The following is a 22,209-nucleotide window of genomic DNA, read 5'->3' on the forward strand; positions in this document are numbered from 1 at the left end:
AAAGAACTGTCAATCTCCCTCGGCCTGGGGCTCCATGCAAGATCTCACCTCGTGGAGTTGCAATGATCATGAGAACGGTGAGGAATCAGCCCAGAACTACACGGGAGGATCTTATCAATGATCTCAAGGCAGCTGGGACCATAGTCAAGAAAACAATTGGTAACACTACGCCGTGAAGGACTAAAATCCTGCAGCGCCCACAAGGTCCCCCTGCTTAAGAAAGCACATATACATGCCCGTCTGAAGTTTGCCAATGAACATCTGAATGATTCAGAGGACAACTGGGTGAAAGTGTTGTGGTCAGATGAGACCAAAATGGAGCTCTTTGGCATCAACTCAACTCGTCGTGTTTGGAGGAGGAGGAATGCTGCCTATGACCCCAAGAATACCATCCCCACCGTCAAACATGGAGGTGGAAATATTATGCTTTGGGGGTGTTTTTCTGCTAAGGGGACAGGACAACTTCACTGCATCAAAGGGACGATGGATGGGGCCATGTACCGTCAAATCTTGGGTGAGAACCTCCTTTCCTCAGCCAGGGCATTGAAAATGGGTCGTGGATGGGTATTCCAGCATTACAATGACCCAAAACACACGGCCAAGGCAACAAAGGAGTGGCTCAAGAAGAAGCACATTAAGGTCCTGGAGTGGCCTAGCGAGTCTCCAGACCTTGATCCCATAGAAAATCTGTGGAGGGAGCTGAAGGTTCGAGTTGCCAAACGTCAGCCTCGAAACCTTAATGACTTGGAGAAGATCTGCAAAGAGAAGTGGGACAAAATCCCTCCTGAGATGTGTCCAAACCTCGTGGCCAACTACAAGAAACGTCTGACCTCTGTTATTGCCAACAAGGGTTTTGCCACCAAGAACTAAGTCATGTTTTGCAGAGGGGTCAAATACTTATTTCCCTCATTAAAATGCAAATCAATATATAACATTTTGATGAGCGTTTTTCTGGATTTTGTTGTTGTTATTCTGTCTCTCACTGTTCAAATAAACCTACCATTAAAATTATAGACTGATCATTTCTTTGTCAGTTGGCAAACGTACAAAATCAGCAGGGGATCAAATACTTTTTTTCCCTCGCTGTAGGTCACTTGCTGCGAGCTCAGATGTGGCCCAGTGATATCTTTATCAGCAAGGGTTTCACAATGCCCTGCCGAATGGACTCTTTGTCTCCTCGTGAAACCGATAACACAATCAGGATAAACTTGGGAGGGAGGGGGTAATGACGCAAATAATATCACAATCTGGCAGCCCCATCAACAGCAGCCCCATCGACAGCAGCCCTCATCATAGCAGCCCCCTCAACAACAGCCCCCACCACAGCAGCCCCCTCCACAACAGCCCCCACCACAACAGCCCCCTCCACAACAGCCCCCTCCACAGCAGCCCCCTCCACAACAGCCCCCTCCACAACAGCGCCCTCCACAGCAGCCCTCATCATAGCAGCCCCCTCCACAGCAGCCCATTAGGACCAGTTCACTGGAAGTGTTTAAACGTGAACCCCCTCCTCCCCACTACAACCCCTACCCTCAACCCCCCCCCCCCCCCCCCCCCCCAGTCACGCTGCAGCCCCCGACCCTCGCCGCCGACTCTTTTATCCGCCGGCTCGATAACTCGTTTCGCAACCACCTGCTTAACCTCCTCCTCTTGGTGCTACCTACTATGTGAGAGATAGGTAGGTTCCGATTGGCTCTCTGAGAGGCGAGATATTCGCCACGGTGGCTATGAGATGTTAACTACCTCGCCTGTGACACAGGAAGTCGTGGGTTCGATCCCGACCCTTACGCCTACTGCTGTATATTTGGAGTTTGCATTTCTTTCTCCCCGTGGTCGCGTGGATTTTTCTCCGGATCCTCTGGATTTTTGCCTCCACAGTTAGAATCAACAACACGTGTTTAGAGTATTTGGCTCCTGCTTTCCATTTCCACGTGATACGCCACTTGCTTGAGCTATCATTTGTGGGGTCAGGTTGCTTCTGAAAAATAGCTGTATGGCATATATGGCTTCACCTGGTAAAAACACGACAGCGCACTGCCAATAAAAAAAAACCCAGCGAAATACCGGCGTACAGGCAGGAGGTGTAATTGCGATTTTACTTAATTGAATATTTCCATTTTGTCTGCCTAATTGACCGGGCGAGTAGAGTAATGATATAATGCTAGCCAATTATGTAATCGCCCCATTCCTCGACGCTCAATGTCCCAAACGCTTGATTAACCTTGGAGCCGGGCGTCGAGGAGGAGGCGACTGGGCGCCTCGATCCCAGCGTCACGAACGAGAGGCGACCTGCAACTGAACGAGAACGGATGAGGAGGGGGGGGGGAGTGGGTGGGTTGAAGTGGTGGGAGGGGTGGTGGGTGGGTGGGGGGGGATCGCACTGGAAAACAAACACCAGCTCCACAAATCGTTTGATGATGCTGCTGTTGCTGCTGCTGCGGAAGAAGCGGTGGTACAAACGCACGCGTGACAACACCTTTGAAGACATTCGTCAATAACACTGCCGCCGCTAATAGGGACGTGTCATAGGTAACGTTTCGGGAAACGACCCTTCTTCAGCAGCGCCACTCATCAACCCTTCTCTGTCACAACACCCTGGCCACCGCGTCTCGGCACTCCGCATCTGCCCCCACCCCGCCCTCTCCCCCCCCCCTCATACCCCCTCCACCCCCTTAGGGTCGCGTTGGGCTTAAGTGGGCAGAGAAGCCATGGAGAGCAGGAGGGGGATACTCTCGATTCGACCTCGCCGCGATTGTATGATATTGTGACAATTCGCTGTTGCTGATCCTTTCAATAATACAACAACAATAATAGACTGTAGCTGAGTTTTAGGATTCCGATATTCGTAATCCGTTGGAGCTATGCACTTGTAAATCTAAATTGTTAAAACTCATTTTCTTTAGAACTGATTGTTTGGGGTTCAGTTTGTTGGCCTTCCCCCGTAACCGCCGATTAGCACCGTTGGCTGCGTACGGTGCGATAAAAGTTCGACGTGCATACGGAACATACAATTGCTCCCACAGTGTCTGAAACATCACTGAGCCCCACACTCAGTGGTGAGAGGGAGGGAGAGTCGCAGGGCGGTGGGGGTGGAGTGGGTGGACGGAGGGAGGAAGATGAAGATACAGGGGGAAGAGATTAATGGTTTAATTAAGGGAGGGAGGGAGGGATGGCGAGAGGGGGGAGGGAGGGATGGCGAGAGGGGGAGGGAGGGAGGGATGGCGAGAGGGGGGAGGGAGGGAGGGATGGCGAGAGGGGGGAGGGAGGGAGGGATGGCGAGAGGGGGAGAGAGGGATGGCGAGTGGGGGGAGGGAGGGAGGGATGCGAGAGGGGGAGGGAGGGATGACGAGAGGGGAGAGGGAGGGGGGGATGGCGAGTGGGGGGAGGGAGGGATGGCGAGAGGGGGGAGGGATGGCGAGGGGGGGAGGGAGGGATGGCGAGAGGGAGAATGGGAGGAAGGAATGACGAGAGGGGGGGATGGCGAGAGGGGGAGGGAGGGATGACGAGAGGGGGAGGAGGGATGGTGAGAGGGGGAGGGAGGGATGACGGGGGAGGGGGGGATGGCGAGGGGGGGCGAGGGAGACCGATAGATTTGACGAGGCTGACCGCTCTGTACACCTTGCACTCCCGGGGGTCCGGGATCCCGCGCCCCGCGCGTTGTTTCCCTGAGAATCTTGAAAACGCAACCGATGTCGTGAGCGCCAGGACAGGCGGCGGCTCGCTGCTCACCGCGTGTTTCTCTCCAAATATATTGTTTCACTAAGTCAGTGCACCTATCTCTCTCCCTCTGTATCGATTTGTGCTTCCCCATGTGGGTATCTATGCATATATATATATGTGTGTGTGTGTCTCTGTCCCCCCGTCTGTTTCTCTTCCCGCCCGTCTCTTCGTATATCTCTCCATCTGTGCGTCTCTCTGCTCACGAATACACATCGAGCGCTCTCAATCCACGCTCCCTTCTCTGTCGTTCACTCAACAACGTCCCCACCGCTCTCCAACTTCTCCCCACATCTCCATCATAATTCCTATCGTCATTCCGTCCCCTTCATTTCATCATCATCATCATCGTTCTCCATTCGTATTCCTTCTTGCATTTCATCTCGATCCCTCCCCCGTCTCCTTCACTCCCCCCCACCACCACCACCACCCCCCCCCCCCACCTCTCTCCTCGGGAAAGTCGAGCGCGCTCGGAACGGTCTCCGGTGTCAGCGTCCATGCCGCTCCCTCCACACCGCTCGTGAGATCAGCTGGGCCGACTGTGAACCCCGGCGGGCGGGCGGGCGGGCTGGCTGGCTGGCTGGCCGAGAGTGAGCGTCATTTGAACGAGAGTGGTGCTCGAGTAGAGCGGTGAACGCGGAGGGGAAGTAGTGCTAGGGGAGAGAGAGAGAGAGCGCGGTGGGGAGAGAGAGAGAGAGAGTGTGGGGGAGGGTGAATTAGGATCGTGGTGTTTACTGAGAGTGGTGGCGCGCGTCGATCGAGTGGTGTCGGGGGAGTAGTGGTGGTGGACGTGAGCAGTGGAACACGTGGAGGGGGAGCGGCGCGCGCGTGGAGAGAGACGGAGTCGTGCTGACGGAGAGTGATGAACTAGGGGGCGGGGGGGGAGTGGTGGACCAGGTGGGGAGTGACGCGGAGTGGTGAGCGGCGAACGCTCCTCCGTGGTGTTTAAAGGGAGTGGCGCGCGAGCGGCTGGGGGAGTGGTAATCGGGCTGAGATATGGAGAGTGAGGAGCGTTGAAGGAAGGGCGCAGTTGAAATCGGATAGTGATGAACTAGGGGAGTGGTGCACGGGGAGGGGGGAGGTGAACTCGGTTAGCTGTGTACACGGCGGGAGCGATACGCGTGGAGGCGAAAGATAGACGGCGAGAAAAGTGGTACCCGTGGAGATAATCTGAACGCGTGTGCAGAATCGGTGCGCGTGGAGAGAATCGGTACCCGTGGAGAGGAGCGGTACCCGTGGAGAGGAGCGAGACACGGGGAGAGCCGAGTGCGCTGCCGAGGTGAGTGTTTTCTTGCGATATGGCGATACGATCATCGTCACCGTGACGGCTATTGTCATCGTCACCATGACCATGCGTGTTCTCTAATGTGTACTGCTTTCTCGTGCGTACTGCTCCGCGCGTGCCCCCCACGGTCACTCTGTTGGTCTGTGCGCACTCTGCTTATCTGTACTGCCATGCGTCACGCGCGCTGCTGCTCATAGTCATCATCATCAGCTGTTCCGCGTACTTTGAACATCATCGTCGTCGTGGCCATATGATAACTACCGTGATCATCATCTGCTGTTATGCCTGCTCAACATGATCACCATCATCATCATTTCATCATTCTTTCTCAGTGTCATCATTCTTTCTCACCATCATCTACTGCTCTCTATCATTTCCCTCTGAGCTGACGAAATGTCATTCGTACCGTTTGTATATGGCCACTATTAGGAATGACGCGATAACCTTTTCAATGGATCAAATTCATCATAATCGTCTGCTATACCCCGTGCTACTGTCAAAATCACCATCATCTATGTTATCATCTGTCGACTCAGGTATTATTAGCAAAAGCATCAATTGCGTCTGCCCGTAGCGCTGCACAACCCATAGATGGCAACACGTAGCATTATTTGCATGGCGAATAAACATGATTATGACAACCTTTTAAAAGATCATCATCACCATCTACTATTTGGCTATACCATCTTCAAATAGAGTCATGAGTCTCGGCGAGGCTTTCCTGGTTAAATAAGCGTAATAATAGTAATAATTAATGTAATTGTGTGTTCAATATCATAGCCGTTATCTTCATCTGCGCTTCTGTGTGCCCTATGATCATCATTTTTTTAAATCTGGATTGACAACTCATATCTTTAGGACTGCTTTTTGTCTTGGGTTTGTTTGCCTTCATCTACACCTCCGATTAGCACGGTTGGCTATGTAGGGTGCGAAACAACCTCAACACACATGCATCGTTATCATCATAGCCAGGCTGCTGGGCCACAGCCCTGGACCGCATCCACTGCACAAACCATGGTAGAAGCAGCAGATGCGGATGCCTGATTGTGATTTGGATACTTGATGATGATGATGATGAAGAGACTTGATGATGATCATGATGATGATACGGATACTTGATTATTATGACGATGCGGATACTTGGTGATGTTAATGTAGATACTTGGTGATGATGATGCGGATACTTATTCATGATGCTGCTGCTGCTGCTGCAAAAATGGATAATTAAAAACTGTCCTGCATGCGACTGTGTTCACCGACACAAATGCGAATAAGGCATCGTCACAGCGACGATTCACCGCTCCGCTACCCGTGACGCAATTATCCGGCTCAACTCCCTCCCTTCCTGTAAATTGCACCTGTTGCTCATCCGTCACACAAAAAAGAAAGACATAGATCCATAGAGTCACACTGAGACTCGAAGACTCGCACAGAGCGACACATAGACTCACGTAGAGATCTAAATGAAGTAGGCATCATCACAGAGATGCATTCCTCTATTCCGGACGCAATCGTCTGGGTCAACCACCTCCATGTAAAATAACAGCTGTTGCTTAACATCAACATCAGCCGTAAGAAGATCACATCATCATCGTCGCTGTCATCGCCATCATCTGCGATTCCTTGTGCTCTGTGCTCTTTCTCACCACCATCATCACCATCATTTTCTGCGCTCCTGAGTGCTATCTGCTCTGAGTTTTCTGAGCCGTGAAGAAATCACATCGTCACCATCGCCGTCATCTGTGGTTACTAGTGCTCTCTGCTCCTTCTCACAATCATCATTATCTGCGCTCCTGAGTGATATCTGCTCTGAGTTTTCTGAGCCGTAAAGAAATCACATCGTCACCATCGCCATCATCTGTGGTTCCTAGTGCTCTCTGCTCCTTCTCACAATCATCATTATCATTAAAATAATCATAATTTATGACCACCACCACCACCACCATCAGCGCCACCATCATCCGTTGTCCGCACTGCCCGCTCAGCTATTCCGCTCCGCGCGCCACGCTCCGCTCACCATCCGGGTAGCGGTTGCGGTGTCTCCCCACACCCCACCGCAGCAGTCGCCATGTACCCCGAGTGCGAGACGATGGTGATGCTGGAGCTGGCCAAGGAGTCGTGTCTCGAGCAGCTGCGCCACGAGTGGAACGCCACTCGAGAGCACGGTACGGACACGCGCCCAACAAATATTCGGCTCGATAAAGTAGTTTCGGTTCTTGTTGCATGAACAGATCTCACGTGTGTTTGTTTGTTTTTGTATCGTTTGTCGTTGTAACGTTCTGACCTGCCCCGACTGGACATCGGTGGAAAAAGAGCTTCATAGCTCATCGGATTTCTGCAGTATGAATGACTGTTCTGCTTCTGAACAGATGACGCTCCTGCTGCTGCTGCTCCCGCGGTGAGATCGATAGCACACCGGTCACCGGTTCGATTTTATCTCTTGGCGCGGCAGGTGAAACAATGGTGCGAGTTTCTTGAACCCCCCCCCTCCTTCCCCTCCCCGCTCTCTCCGCCTTTATCAACCGGTAGAAATAAGTTCACCACAGTTAGTCGGCCGATCGGCGAGTTGCGTGCGATCGGGGTAACGTGTTGGCTAACGTACGGTGCGAAATAAGTTCAACATACATGCACACCGAGTCCAACCTCTTTGCAAGAGGTTTGTTCATTATAGACGACTGTGCCAAAGTGCAGTCGAGGGGAAGCTCTCCATGCAGAGCCCTCTCTACTGGAGGACTCTTCCGCTAGCAGGGGTGTGAGCGAGACATCGCAGGGCTGCGCCTTTACCCTTTGTTCCGCAACACAAACGAAGCACCGCGCTGCGCGTCCTTGTCACTCTTTAATCGCTGCCGTTCTCATCGATTGAACGTCTCGACGCCATCGCAAATGCCGTGGACATTGACCCGCTTCCCACTGGTCAATGCCGCGCTCGAGTCGTGTCGCAAACTGTGTTTCTCCTCCTGCTCGCACCTCGGCGTCCCCGGCTGCTTGAACCGACTCGACTTCCACCACCGCGTACGCAACGCGCGACACCCCCACTCCTCTCCCTCCCCTATCATCGTCTCTCATTTTTTTTTCTTGCCAAGCTCCGATTGCACCAGTCCCGTGTGAATCCACTGCTGGATGAAGCCCTCCCCGTGCCGTGTCGGTCATGGGGTGGTGGGAGGGGGGGTAGGGGGCTGTTTGACCATACTTCACTACGCTGGTGAGTGCGGATTGGTCAATTTGGAAGAACTTGGGTAGCCAGATTCATGATAACGCTGTGAGCGAACCACTGTGTCACTATCGTGTCTTCTGTATCGTGTCGGCTGTCCTCTTCTATACTATGCTGTACCGTGTCTACTGCACTATGCTATTCTATGCTATACCGTGTCTACTGCACTATGCTATACTATGCTATACCGTGTCTACTGCACTATGCTATTCTATGCTATACCGTGTCTACTGCACTATGCTATTCTATGCTATACCGTGTCTACTGCACTATGCTATACTATGCTATACCGTGTCTACTGCACTATGCTATACTATGCTATACCGTGTCTACTGCACTATGCTATACTATGCTATACCGTGTCTACTGCACTATGCTATACTATGCTATACCGTGTCTACTGCACTATGCTATTCTATTCTGTACCGTGTCTACTGCACTATGCTATTCTATGCTATACCGTGGCTACTGCACTATGCTATACTATGCTATACCGTGGCTACTGCACTATGCTATACTATGCTATACCGTGTCTACTGCACTATGCTATACTATGCTATACCGTGTCTACTGCACTATGTTATTCTATTCTGTACCGTGTCTACTGCACTATGTTATTCTGTGCTATACCGTGTCTACTGCACTATGCTATACTATGCTATACCGTGTCTACTGCACTATGCTATTCTATTCTGTACCGTGTCTACTGCACTATGCTATTCTATGCTATACCGTGGCTACTGCACTATGCTATACTATGCTATACCGTGGCTACTGCACTATGCTATACTATGCTATACCGTGTCTACTGCACTATGCTATACTATGCTATACCGTGTCTACTGCACTATGTTATTCTATTCTGTACCGTGTCTACTGCACTATGTTATTCTGTGCTATACCGTGTCTTCTGCACTGTCTGTGTAGCTGTTAGCGCGCTGCGCTATGAACCCGACGACTCGAGTTCGATTCCCGCTCACGGCCAACACCAGTGACGATTATTTGAACCGTTCCCGGGCCTCCCCTAGGTCGCCTCAAATGAGTACCTGGTGCGGTGTGTAAACATTGCCTCTAGGGAGACAAAGGCGGTCGGGCGTGGTGCTGGCCACCCACCCCCTCGTTTGCCGTGCCGGCCTTCATATGTGCTCGCTAACAGCACTTGCCCCTACGGTCTGTTAAGGCTATATGGGGGGGTCTTTGTCTTGCCATAGTAGGCATATGTTAGCACGCTGCGCTACGATCCTGGCGACCCGAGTTCGATTCCCGCTCACGGCCAACACCAGTGAGGATTATTTGAACCGGTCCCGGGCCTCCCCTAGGTCGACTCAGCATCATATTAGCACCTGGTGCGCTGTATAAGCATCACCATTGGGGAGACAAAGGCGGCCGGGCGTGGTGCTGGCCACCCACCCTCTTGTTGCGCGGTTCTGGCCTTCATGGGTGCTACTCGCTAACAGCACTTGCCCCAACAGTCTGTCACAGGCTATACGTGGGATCTTTGTCTTTCTCTTGCCGGTCATCTTCGTCGCGTCAAGTCATTGGCACATGTCCAGCGAGCCTTCGACAGACACTTCACGTGGCCTCGAAGTGCACCTTGCCTGGCAAAAGCGCCGTGGTGGCGTCAGCGCCACTTGGCGGCGAAACGGGACGCTGTAGTTGTTGGTGACCTACGTCTGTGGTACGATGCCTTTGCTGTGCGTCTGCTGCGCCGTGTCTGATGTGCTGTCCGTGGCGATATCGCTTTGCCTTATTTGGCTGCAAGCCCTGCGCTTCGCAACTGTACCGAGATCGAAAACTCTGCAGGATTCGGTGCCGGTGATTCACTCTTCCGGTAATTAGCTGAATTGGTAAGATTCTGGGTCACGATTAAAGACTCGATTAATGTGAATTCTATCGGACTCTGATAACTATGCTAACGTAACGTAAGGCGCCGTGGTGGCGAGATGTTACCTTCCTCGCCTGGTATGCAGGAGGTCCTGGGTTCAATCCCGACTCTGACGCCTGCTGTATATTTGGGGATTGCGTGTCTCTCTCCCCGTGGTCGCGTGGATTTTTCTCGGGGTCCTCCGCTTTTTTTCCCCCTCCACATTTAGAATCAACATCACGCGTTTAGAGTATTTGGCTGCTCTAAGTTTCCACGTGATAAGCCATTTCGTTGAGCAGTAATTGTGATGGCCAGTTCGCTTCTGAGAGGGAGTTCTATAGGTCAATCGGCCTTACCCGTTAAACTAAAAATCGTTCAGTTCATAGTTTATTATACATCAGGAGCTCATAACTGAGTCTTACCACTTTTCCCATGGAGGATCCCGCCACCGTCCTTCTGTGGGAAGCTGACACGCGTTCGCGATCTGGACGGGGAAACGTTTGTGCCCTGTAGTGGGCGTTTTTAATGTCGCACGCTTGGAGGCGAAAGGGTTGGTGGATCGCGGACGGATTTGTTAAAATTCGCCAAACCCCGCGTGGGTTGCTGCTACGTGGCAACGCAATGGCAGCGGAATCGCATTGTGGACCGCGAACCCGTCTGCGCGGACCTCGTGTGAGTCACGGCATTATTGGGGTCATCTAGTCTCCTGCCCCGTGGAGCAAACCAGCATTGTCTCAAATATCCCAGTGCTGGACCGTCCTGAGGATGAGTCACGCGATTGAGTGAAACTCTCCTGAATGAATATAATCATTGCAGTACTTACTGACATTTTTTGCGTACGGTCTGGAGGGTGTTCGGTCTAGTCTTCTACGCAGGCCAACACGAGACCTGCCGATCGACTCTCTCGTAAATGTTCGCGCGCAGGGCGAAGCGCGCTTTCGAGACAGAGAGAGAGAGAGATAGAGAGCAGACTGAAGGCAATCACTCAGTCAGACGCCTTCTCGCCTCCCCTCGCCACCCAAATAAGAATTCTCTGGACTCGACTCGGACTTTGAGAAGTCCCAGACGCCAGGGATGTTTGCGTATCGCGTCTCGCCCACCCAGCTCCCCCTCTCCGCGGCGCACTGCAGCAGCGCGTGGTGATCCCCAGCGTGGGCACGCCCTGCGATCACAGCCTCGCTCTTCCTCCTCCTCCTCCTCTCTCTATCTCTCGCTCGCGTCAGTGTCAGCCCTGTTCATATTTTCTGGGCTCGTGAGCCGCGTCGTCTCGTCTGAGATTTTATTTGACGTTCGCATTCCATTTGGGCCGCCCCTGTTCGAGGCTAAACTCGTAATTTCCCCTCTGCTGTCGCCAGAGTGGCGAGCTGCCTTCCACCTGCTGTCCGTGCTGTCGACTTCCTGCCCCTGTCTGTTAAATAACCACGCTCAATGCTTACCCCCCCCCCCTCCTCCCTCCTCCCACACCTCTGCCTGTAACCGAACTGCCTCGTTCTGAAGACAGGTATTGTATATTTTCACGAGGTTTGGCTGGCTGCCGAGCTGCCTGGCTGTCTGGCTGACTGGGCGCCTGGAGGGAGGGAGGGGAGGGAGGGACACGTCCAGAGGACGTGCGCGTTGTTCGTCTCTCTTATATATACATCTTCTCTCGATTTCTGCGCAGTGTCTTGTTACGCAGTCGCGTCTATTCGCTATGTAAATCCACATCGTATTGCGCTTACAGGTCTGTGCATGCAGTTGTTTATGTATTTAGGCAGTGCCTGTTATAATCCGCTGTTGAACCTCGGGTGTCCGTGGAAAGCAGAGACTTGTGGGTAAAAATCGGCGGCACAGAGCGACCCGCACACAGGGTTTGGTATTGGCCCGACTTTGGCTCCGTAACAGCTCAGAGGCTCGCCCCTTCCTCGTGCCCCTGGATCTTCCCGTCCGTGGGAGACCAACCATCTGGCTCCTGGAATCCCAGACTCGGCTTGGTTACGAGTGGCCGCGTGAACTACCAATTGCCCTTGCCGTTTAGCCCAGGCACGGTGCGATGGAGACGTGGTTATAGCACTGCACGATGAACCCAGCTTTTCTGGAGTTCAATTCCTGGTCGAGGCTGACTAACTAAACTAGATTTCGATTTAAAGCTTTCGTGACTGCAAGGATTCATCTTCTTTGGTTCTTTCGGTAAAGTCACGTGGAATGAGAATAAAATAATAAAATAATGAAATAAAATAACACGATGATTTATACTAAATGCCTCTGTGGATGTGTAGGCTTTGACTTTAACATAGCCATTTCTGTGACCAGTCACAAGCTAATCACTCAGCTATTTCAATGCTAAATTATCCTGTTTGATTTGTACTAGGTGCCTCTGTGAATGTGTAGGCTTTGACTTTAACATAGCTATTTCTATGACCAGTCACAAGGTAATCACTCAGTTATTTCAATGCTAAATTCCCCTGTTTGATTTGTACTAGGTGCCTCTGTGGATGTGTAGGCTTTGACTTTAACATAGCCATTTCTGTGACCAGTCACAAGCTAATCACTCAGCTATTTCAATGCTAAATTATCCTGTTTGATTTGTACTAGGTGCCTCTGTAGATGTGTAAGTTTTGACTTTAACATAGCTATTTCTATGACCAGTCACAAGGTAATCACTCAGTTATTTCAATGCTAAATTATCCTGTTTGATTTGTACTAGGTGCCTCTGTAGATGTGTAAGCTTTGACTTTAACATAGCTATTTTTACGACCAGTCACAAGCTAATCACTCAGCTATTTCAATGCTAAATTCCCTGTTTGATATGTAAACCCCTTTGTCAAGGTGCCTCACTTCTCTAAACCAGCTTAAAAGACGCTATGAATCTGAACAACGTTCATTGAAGCTCTGTCGTCCCGACAGGTCTGTTCTTTTCACCTGAAGAAGGCCACTTGTGTTGTGGCCAAAACGTCGTGAGAATTTTATTGTGTTATTTTATTTTATTAATTTATTATTTTATTCTCATTCTACGTGACTTTACCGAAAGAACCAAAGAAGATAACTAAACTAGCATCAGTGTGCAAGTGATAATAAACCGTGAAATCTGAGCCCGTGCTGATGTATGGTCAAATGAAGTGCGGTCAAACGACACCGCGTGGGGCAATGCCTTCATCCAGCCGTGGATCTATCGAGGGGCTGTAAGATATAATAAATACGACTAACAGACGCGCGCACGTGTATTGCAGTGCGCGTTTCGTGTGTGTGTTTGTATTTGCGCGTGTTGGGAGCAGTCGTGTAGCTGTTAGCGCACTGCACCACGACCCCGGCAATACAAGTTCGATTGCCGCTCAACGCCAATAAGAGCGACGATAATCTGAATCGGTAATGGGCCTCCCCTAGGTCGACTCAGCCTCAAAACTAGTACCTGATGCGGTGTGTAAACATCACCACTGGGGGAGACAAAGGCGTCCGGGCGTGGCGTTGGCCACATTGTGCGCCGTGCCGGCCTTCATAGGTGCTACTCGCTCACAGCACTTGCCCCAATAGTCTGTGTCGGGCTATAGGGGGGGGATCTTTGTCTTTGTTGGAAGCACTAAGTGTAATTGGCTCGCACGCCGTGCTACGAACCCGGGGACCACGAATACCTGGTGTGGTGGTTGTGCGTAAACATTACAACAGCGGTCGGCCCGAGTGTGACATCTCCTACTTGCCACATAACCCCCCCTCCTCCTCCTGCTCATGTGTCGTGCCCAGCCTTCACAGATGCTCGCTCAAGGCAACTTGCCCTAACAATTTCGATTTAAAGCTTTCGTGACTGCAGGGATTCATCTTCTGGGTTCTTTCGGTAAAGTCACGTAGAATGGAGATAAAATAATAAAAAAAAAATTATAACAGAATTCTGTTATTATTATAATGGAGATTAAATAATAAAAAATAATAATAATAACAGAATTCTGTCTACGTGACTTTACTGAAAGAACCCAGAAGATTTCCCTAACAAGTCTGTGAAGGCTATACGGTGGTGGTTATGGTGGTGGTGGGGGGGTCTTTACCTTTGTGCATATCCGCAATGCACGTTTATTCCTCCAATAATGCATAAAGCATTGAAGGGAACCGAGAAGCGACTTTAAAGATTCCGGGACGTCACCACTCTCCGCCACCGACCGTTTGGCCTCCCACGAAGCTCATGGTCCACCCTCAACCACACACTTTGTCGCACAAATGGAAAATGTAAAACTCTCCAGTAGTGTGCGTCTGTGGTCACCCAGAACAGAGACCGTGCAACGTGTGACGACTCAATGCCCCGATCCACAAATACCGAGGAGGTGACGTCACAGCGACGATACACGCCTCCGCTAGAACTCCTGACAGGGCCGTCATCTGGCTTGAGACCACCTGAATGTGACATTGCAAGTCGCTTGCTCTGCATCGAACAGCAGCAGCAGCAGCCGCACGTAAGAAGACGAAGAAGACCGATCGTCCACCCTTCGCCGCACACCAGTGTCGCCATCGGGCATCTTCGATTGGAAGCGGGAAGATTGTGGAGGGGGGGGGGGCGTGGCTGGAGAGGGGGGGTGGTGGGAGAGGAGGGGTTGGGGGAGGGGGGTGGCGGGAGAGGGGGGGTGGTGGGAGGGGGGGGTGGTGGGAGAGGGGGGTGGTGGGAGAGGAGGGGGTGGTGGGAGAGGAGGGGTTGGGGGAGGGGGGTGGCGGGAGAGGAGGGGTTGGGGGAGGGGGGTGGTGGGAGAGGAGGGGTTGGGGGAGGGGGGTGGTGGGAGAGGGGGGGTTGGGGTAGGGGGGTGGTGGGAGAGGGGGGGTTGGGGGAGGGGGGTGGTGGGAGAGGAGGGGTTGGGGGTGGTGGGAGAGGGGGGGTGGCGGGAGAGGGGGGGGGTGGAAGAGGGGGGTGGTAGAGGGTGGTGGTGGGATGGAGGGGGGGTGGTGGGAGAGAGTGGGGTGGTGGGAAAGGGGAGGGTCGTTAGGTCCGTTTAGCACACAAAGAATAAGAATGAGACACTTTTTCGTGTTTTGTCTTTCACCAAAGTAGTTTTGAGAACCGCATCACATATGCAGAGAGAGCTACGTGTACACAAACAAATGAGGTACATTATGGAAGTCTTAATTTGTTACAAACAAATTAAGACTTCCATAATTTAGGGGGATTTTTTGGAGTTAGATCGCGTAAAAATAAATGTGTAGTTAAACCCGCCACCACCCGACACAGCCAATTAGTAAGGTTCGTAGCGTAAACAAAACATGCCAATTGAGAAGTACTTCAGCACCACCGTGTGTGTTGGAGAATAAACACACGACATTTACAATTCGAGTACTGTGACGTTTCGCTGGCGATTACAACAACCAGCTTCATCAGGCGATGAGCCATAATGTGAAGAAGTCCTCCTCTTCCGGTCTTTAATAGAACAATGGTGATGTAATCAATGTGAGCCAAGCAGGTGCGAAAACCAGAGGGGGGGAGGGGTAATGTAGTCATAGTTGAACTGCGTTTTGCTAATTGCCTTTGAATCTCTGCATCTTTTTTTTGTTTGTTTGGTTTAATTCACCCTATCGTGCACGAAACTAAATCACCAGCAATGCGACGTTGCGGGCCTTACTCCTGTGTGTGGAGCTTTGTTCTCTGCGCTTTGTTGCACCACGCGGGCAGAGCGGTGTCATCTTAACAGCCACGGAGGATCGCGCGTGATCTCGGAAGCTAAGCAAATTTGAGCCTGTGGCTGGATGGTTGACCACTGGAGCTTGCCAGGTGTTGTAGATGTGTGGCTTGGGCGGCGAGGTGTGGCCAAGAGATGGCGGTGGTGGTGGTGGTGGTGTTGATGGGATTAGCCGTTGGTGGGAATCGAACTTAGGTTGCCGCGTTCATAACACGGTTTGCTAACCACTGCGCCACCGCTCCACTCCAAATTAGCAATGGCGATGATTATTATCACAGTGGCCTAATCACCCTGCCTGTGCGCAATTGCGTTTAAGCTCATGAATCTAAGCGGGATTTGAGCCTGGTTGGGTGACTACCGCGGCTTGCCAGGTGTTGTAGGCGTGGGGTGTCCAGGTGTGGCCAGGACACGGTGGTGTTGAAGGTCACTCCCCTCGTATCCATGGGGGGTTTTCCCCCGGGATCTTCGGTTTCCTGCCACGGTGGCGAGATTTTAACTCCCTCACCTGGTATACAGGAGGTTGTGGGTTCGATCCCGACCCGAACGTCTTTATATTTGGAGTTTGCATGCTCTCCCCGTGGCCGTTTGGATTCCTTTCACATTTCGAGGCGTTGCGTTCAGAGTATTTGGTTGTTATAAATGTCCACACGTGTTTGCGAAAAAAAGATAAACTAACGGAAATTGACCTTTGGGAGGCCGGATATTGATTACGTGACCATAACTGTTCAAAGAGCAGGCGCAGCATTAACATTCGACGTACGCTAACACGGACACGTTAAAATGGACACGATACTGTTGTCCACGCGTTTACGTAATGCATTGCTTCAGCTAGAGAATCAAGTCAACGTTAAACATTGACGGTGACAAGTGCAGTCGAGAATCAACCATTAGCTATGACACTGAGACGCCGCCCCGGATTTTCCCGTATTGGGTGATGCGTGCGTGCGATTCACCTGCTAATTTGAATTTCAAGCCAATATCTGATGATGATGATGACGACGACGACGATTATGCTACTGGTGACGATGCTGGAAGTGCAAATGATGATGCCGGTGATGATAATGGACTGTGGCTTGTACGAGTCTATAGGTTTATGAGTTTATGTTGTAGTCTATGGGTTTGTGTGTGATTGTATAGGTTGATGTGTGAGTCTATGCGTGTGTGTGAGTCTATGGGTCCATGTTTGAGTCTATGATTTTATGTGTGAGCATATGGCTCTGTGTGTGTGTGTACAGATCTCTATATGAGTCTGTGCGTATATGGGTCTCTGTGTGAGTCTGTGGGTCTCTATGTGAGTGCGTGGGTTTCTATGTGAGTGTGTATCTCTGTGTGAGTCTGTGGGTCTTTATGTGAGTGTATGGGTGTGAGTGTGTGGGTCTCTGTGTGGAGTGCGTGGGTCTCCGTGTGAGATAGCGCTGATGATGAAGCCACTGCGTGTGCATTCCATGACTCGTTGAACCCACCGGCACGCGTTGCTATCACCTGGGAGCAGAAACGCCGGCGTGGACTTTGTAGCCGCCTCTGGCCGTGTCTCGGTGACCTAGGTGCGTCTCGTTGCCCACGCCCTTGCTCCCACGTACAGCACACGTCCAGCCCCTTTGCCAATCCACTGCTGGGGCAGTTCGCCTCCACGCCATGCGGGACGTGGAGGGTCACATGACCATACTTCACCACGCTGGTGTCAATCGTATGGCGGCCCTCACCACCGATGATGTCCTATTGGCGAAAGTGGGCCCCCCTCTGAAAATTAGTGATCAACACCCCTTTAGTAGAGACTCGCATTTGTCAAGTGAATTCTCATTCGCATGGATACTTTGAATTAATTGGATATGGTGATGCTTGCTTGATGTACTGGACAAGTTAGAAGTTTACGTCCTGCACCCTATGCGTCTTTCGGGAAAAATAGGGCGCACTCACCCACGCTCAGGAATGGAACTGGCCAAACATTCCCAATGCAGGACCCTCCTGAACAGTGTCTTTCCAGGAGGCTTCTTCACTCAGTGGGACGTCATTGGTTCTCGTCTGCTGCCCCTATTGCTCGCTTGACCCCCCCCCCCCCCCACCGTCGTCCGTGCTGTCGACTCCCAGCCACCGTTAAACTCCGGGCTCAAGACCCGCATCATCTCCTCGCCCTATAGCTGCCTGCCCACTATTTTAGTACAGGGTCTTGGAGATGCATTGTCATTCATACGCTACATACATCCACAGTTTAATTTGTAAATGAAAATTGCAGCTTTTACATTAGTATCAAACCCGTGAATGACACATCATAAACAGAATAGTTTTTTTTATACTGGAGGAATCCGATGAGCCTTGAACCTCTTACTGACAGATGTCACGTCACTCATACGCTGGGTTTGCCAGCTGCTGTGATTGGGAAGGCCTGTGATCACAATGCCTGCATTGCACCCGATCTCTTCAGATCTCGGAAGCTTAGCTGGCTTGAACCTGGTGATCGCCATACATTATGAACACGTGGTGTAGGCGGTGATGGCTGACTGCCTGTGATCCAGCACTGTGGAGGTAGCAGCGGGGGTTTGTGGATCACCGCACTGATGGTGTGAAACTCCCTTCCCATGGGCGTCGAGGAGGAGCTATACCCAGGCTCTCCAGGAGAAGGCTGTAAAGCGAGCGGACTAATCGCCATATGTTTCCATCTGTACGGGGATAGAGTGTTGCTCCGTCGCGCGCACATGCGTTTTCTCCAGGTGCTCCGGTTTCCTCCCCCACATGTATAACAACACTCATCATCGTTATTTGAGAGAAAACATATTTCATGAAAAACAAAAACCCCAATTTTGCGGCAGGATCTTTTTTAAAAAATAGTCCTATGCCGAAGTGTGGCGCTCCTGGACAAATAAGTAAAACCAATAAAAAATGCTCCAACGTCTACGCGACCAGAATTCACCAACCCACGCGGAGCAACGTGGTGAAGTATGGTAAAACATCCCCCGCAAGCCTCACGGCGTGGCGAGGCCCCGGACAAAGGCGCTGTGCACATTGGAGGCGACCGCTTCGTGAGCTGCAAGATTGCCGTGAAAACGGGCTCGCAATTTAGACTCCCTCGATATCAACGCAAATCGCCATCGTAAACGGCGAGGGTAAATCGCGGGCTCGGTTCTGCTGAACACATCGCTGTCCGCCTGGCAGCTGCGATTCTTCGGGAAGATGAGCGCGGTTGGCTACGTACGGTGCGCAAGAAGGTCGACGTGCATACACACAAGGGGGGCAGGGGCGGAAAGAGGGGGGGGGGCCTGGAGTCGGTTACATGTGTGCGGTTACAAGCTTCCATTATTAACTCCTAACAACTACGACTACACATTTAATGGCGCTGTGTGTTGCTGGCCGCTTGGCGTTTTGCCCCCCCCCCCCACCCCCTCCGCCCCCTTTTCCACCAACAGGCTGCCCTGGAGAATGGGACCGATTGATATGCCTCCCGCCAACAGCGCTGGGGAAGTCGGTGAACGTCACTTGCCCGGACATCCCCATCTTCACAAAGAGGGGTGCGGCGCGCATGAGGTCACCACTCGTCCCGGTTCGTCCGGGACAGTCCCCCGGTGGTTTCAGAAAGACTGCTACCTTCTCCCGACAAAGATCTGTTTTGAAAGTCAAGATTTTGTCGCTAGTTCAAATACTTCTTGCTTCATACTCTTTGGTTTTTTTCGGTAAAGTCGCGTAGGTAAAGTAAATGAAAACAACTAAATTAATTCACGACGTTTCGGAGGCAACACAAGCTTCCGTCTTCAGGTTCGTCGACTCACGAAGCGGCCAAAAAGGGCGGGGCAATACGAACAGTGGGCGGGGCTACATGGTAGGGCGGGGCTACTTGGGTGGGCGGGGTTAACTGTATGAGCGGGGCTATCTGTGCAGTAGGCAGGGTTACCTGGATGGACGGGGCTACCCGGGTAATGGGCGGGGCTACCCGGGTAATGGGCGGGGCTACCTGGGTAATGGGCGGGGCTACCTGCGTAGTGGGAGGGGCTGCCGGCCCACCGGATGTTGATTCTGCAAGAAATGTGGCGGTAGCCTTAGTTGGGCAGCCTTTTCGCCTGCCTCCAGTCATTTGTGGGCAACAAACTCCACTTCCTCCTCAGCCTCCAGACATGAACCGACACTGCGAGCATCATCTGTCACCACGGTTCGATTACCTATGATGTCCCCAGACGCCCCCCCCACCCCTCCGCCCACCCACCCGCACCCTCCCTCATCCATCCTACCCTCCACAGCACAAAGTCAATTAATCAGTCCAGAAATTGGTACCGCCCGAGGTGGCAAAACGTTAGTGCTCCTGTTTTAATATTGCCATTAAAAATGCATTACTGAATGTAATAGCCTTTTCAATAAATCATCGGCAGCAGCAGCAGTTTCATAATCAACATTATCAGTAGCAGTTTCATCATCAACAACAACAGCATTATCAGTAAGAAACAAATGTGGCCATGGGTGGTCCTGACCACACCGACCCCAAAGGACCTCGTCAACCTTAATAATCATCAGAATCATCAATCATCATCATTAGACGCTGCCTATCCACTTGCTGGATGAAGTAAGGCCTCTTGTCACGCGGTCGCCATCACTCACGGCCTCATGAAGCCACAATCCATCTCGCTCCTGCGCGCCAGCTGATCCTATTGCTCCATCTCCGTTGCTGTCGACCCTTTTGGGCATTCAGTAGCCTCCACAAGTAAATCTCATCTAGTGTTCATCATCACGATCCATGGGCAGAGAGCCCGTCGGTGTCCACTGAACATTTCGTCATTTACTCTTTGGTTTTTTCGGTAAAGTCACGTAGAAATGAGAAATAATAAAATTACATAATAGCATACTATGTTGTAAGAAATGAGAAATAATAAAATTACATAATAGCATACTATTCTACGTGACTTTACCGAAAAAACCAAAGAGTAATTCCTGCAGTCACGAAAGCGCCAAATCAAATTTCGTCATTTGTTTCCACGTTCCTCTCTGTATTGTGACAGTGTGCTCAAGTAGTGCCACCTCGTTCTGGCAACAATCTCTTAAGTCGTCGTCGTCAAGCAATTCTCTGTTAAGTCTTCCTCTCTTTCCAGTTCCTTGTATTTTTCCGAACAACCCACGTTTAATTTTCCCGTTGGTGTCCATCCTACACGTATCCAAATAGTGTCAGTTTCCTTCCCATCACTGCCTGCATCACCAGGGCTTCTTCTGTATGCAACCTTTTTATGCTTCTACGTTGGCCACTCTTTGGGTCCAGCTTAGATGCAGTGTCCTTCCGTAGCAATGCCTGTAGGGTTAGAGACCTTTAAAGCAAGAAGAAGATAAACAATACAGGGCGCTAAGATGTGCAACATCCCGTTATCAACTCAACATCGACCACCAAAGCAGAAAACTCACGAAACACTCTAACCTAACCGCTCCTCCACTTCCTCTCCTAAACGTCCCCCGCCACTCGTCATTCATGACCAAGTCACCCTGAACGTGACTCTCTCACAAACTTAGCAGGTTGGAGCCTGGTGAACACTTGGATGAGAGAAGAGACTATCAGGGAACACCACGTGTTGTAGGTCAGCGCTGCCCGTTGAAGTATAGGAAATCGCAGCATAGCAAGGTCGGTTCGTGAGCTCCATCCAAACAGAACTTGTTATTCAAGTGTCACTCCACCGAATGCGCCGTGATTTTTTTTTCTTCCCACACGAAGCCAACCCCCCTCTCTCTTTATTTTTTATGGAACAGGCCAAACATTGCAATGCGGGAGGATTCTCCTGAATGAAACGAGTCTTGAGACTCCGTGAGACTTTGCTGCGTAAACGAGGCGCAATAGCAATTACCACGTCAAAGTCCTCTTTGAACGTGACACGTTCTGTGCGGTACTGGAATTGGGCACTTAGCTTCCCCGTGGGATGAGTGTTTTACTCCGCTCTACGTGTGCGATTGAATGGGGAGGCTCGTGGTTGAACGTTGGATGTTATCCCTGCGCATTTTGGCAGCCGCTTCTGAGCATGGAATGGTCGCGCACATTCGAGACGATTGTCGCCAAGGTAATCCACGTGCCTCGACACTAACGAGCGACCCACGAGCTGCTTCTCTGCCCCCAACGTCTGACAGTTCAAGCAGAGCCTGACTGCTGATGAGACACTGCACGTTGAAACCGGACCTTGCCTATAAATAGCTGATCGTTCACCAGCACTGGTTCAATCAAGCCTGGCTCTACTGATGAGACGCTGATTGTTTAATAGATTTGTAAACGTACTTTTATATTGGTTTAACCCGTAAGCTAATTTCTCACATTAACATCACTAGCCCCGCCCACTTCGTTTATGACCCTTGGGCTTCACCCATTTTTAACCTTTAAAACTGTCTGCCTCAACAGTTTTACTCCTCTTTTATTCCCCTCCTAATGACGATTGCCTGTGTTGTGTTCAAAACGTCTTTTTTGTTTCTTTTATTTTTATTAATTTAAACCTATCTACGTGACTTTACCGAAAGACCCAAATAATATTATCACATACATGTATAGTAAATTCACTGC

At 51.2% G+C, this 22,209-nt stretch overlaps 1 protein-coding gene and 1 long non-coding RNA gene across 5 annotated transcripts in view; one reads left to right on the forward strand and one right to left on the reverse strand.

Annotated features, from left to right (window-relative positions):
• Positions 1 to 1,537: 1,537 nt before the first annotated feature.
• Positions 1,538 to 4,610, reverse strand: LOC142926844 (uncharacterized). The gene is made up of 2 exons (XR_012943772.1): positions 4,161 to 4,610; positions 1,538 to 2,295 (listed from the first exon to the last, which is right to left on the reverse strand). It is a non-coding gene; the product is annotated as an uncharacterized LOC142926844 (long non-coding RNA).
• Positions 4,611 to 4,628: 18 nt separating this feature from the next.
• Positions 4,629 to 22,209, forward strand: part of LOC116949219 (vasoactive intestinal polypeptide receptor 1-like) — a 47,658-nt gene continuing 30,077 nt past the window's right edge. For 2 of the 4 annotated variants that reach the window (XM_076069214.1, XM_032966356.2), the window contains exons 1-3: positions 4,629 to 4,996; positions 7,031 to 7,167; positions 19,103 to 19,204. In XM_076069214.1, the coding sequence (XP_075925329.1) occupies positions 7,071 to 7,167; positions 19,103 to 19,204 (199 nt within the window). In that variant the 5' untranslated portion in view covers positions 4,629 to 4,996; positions 7,031 to 7,070. Of the gene's footprint in view, positions 4,997 to 7,030; positions 7,168 to 15,028; positions 17,246 to 19,102; positions 19,205 to 22,209 lie in introns of those variants that run through there. The other 2 variants (XM_076069215.1, XM_076069216.1) reach the window with 2 other exon arrangements.

The sequence above is a fragment of the Petromyzon marinus genome, chromosome 2 (genome assembly GCF_048934315.1).
Source record: "Petromyzon marinus isolate PM22_M1 ecotype Great Lakes invasive population chromosome 2, UKy_Petmar_22M1.pri1.0, whole genome shotgun sequence".
Classification (NCBI taxonomy): Eukaryota; Metazoa; Chordata; class Hyperoartia; order Petromyzontiformes; family Petromyzontidae; genus Petromyzon; species Petromyzon marinus.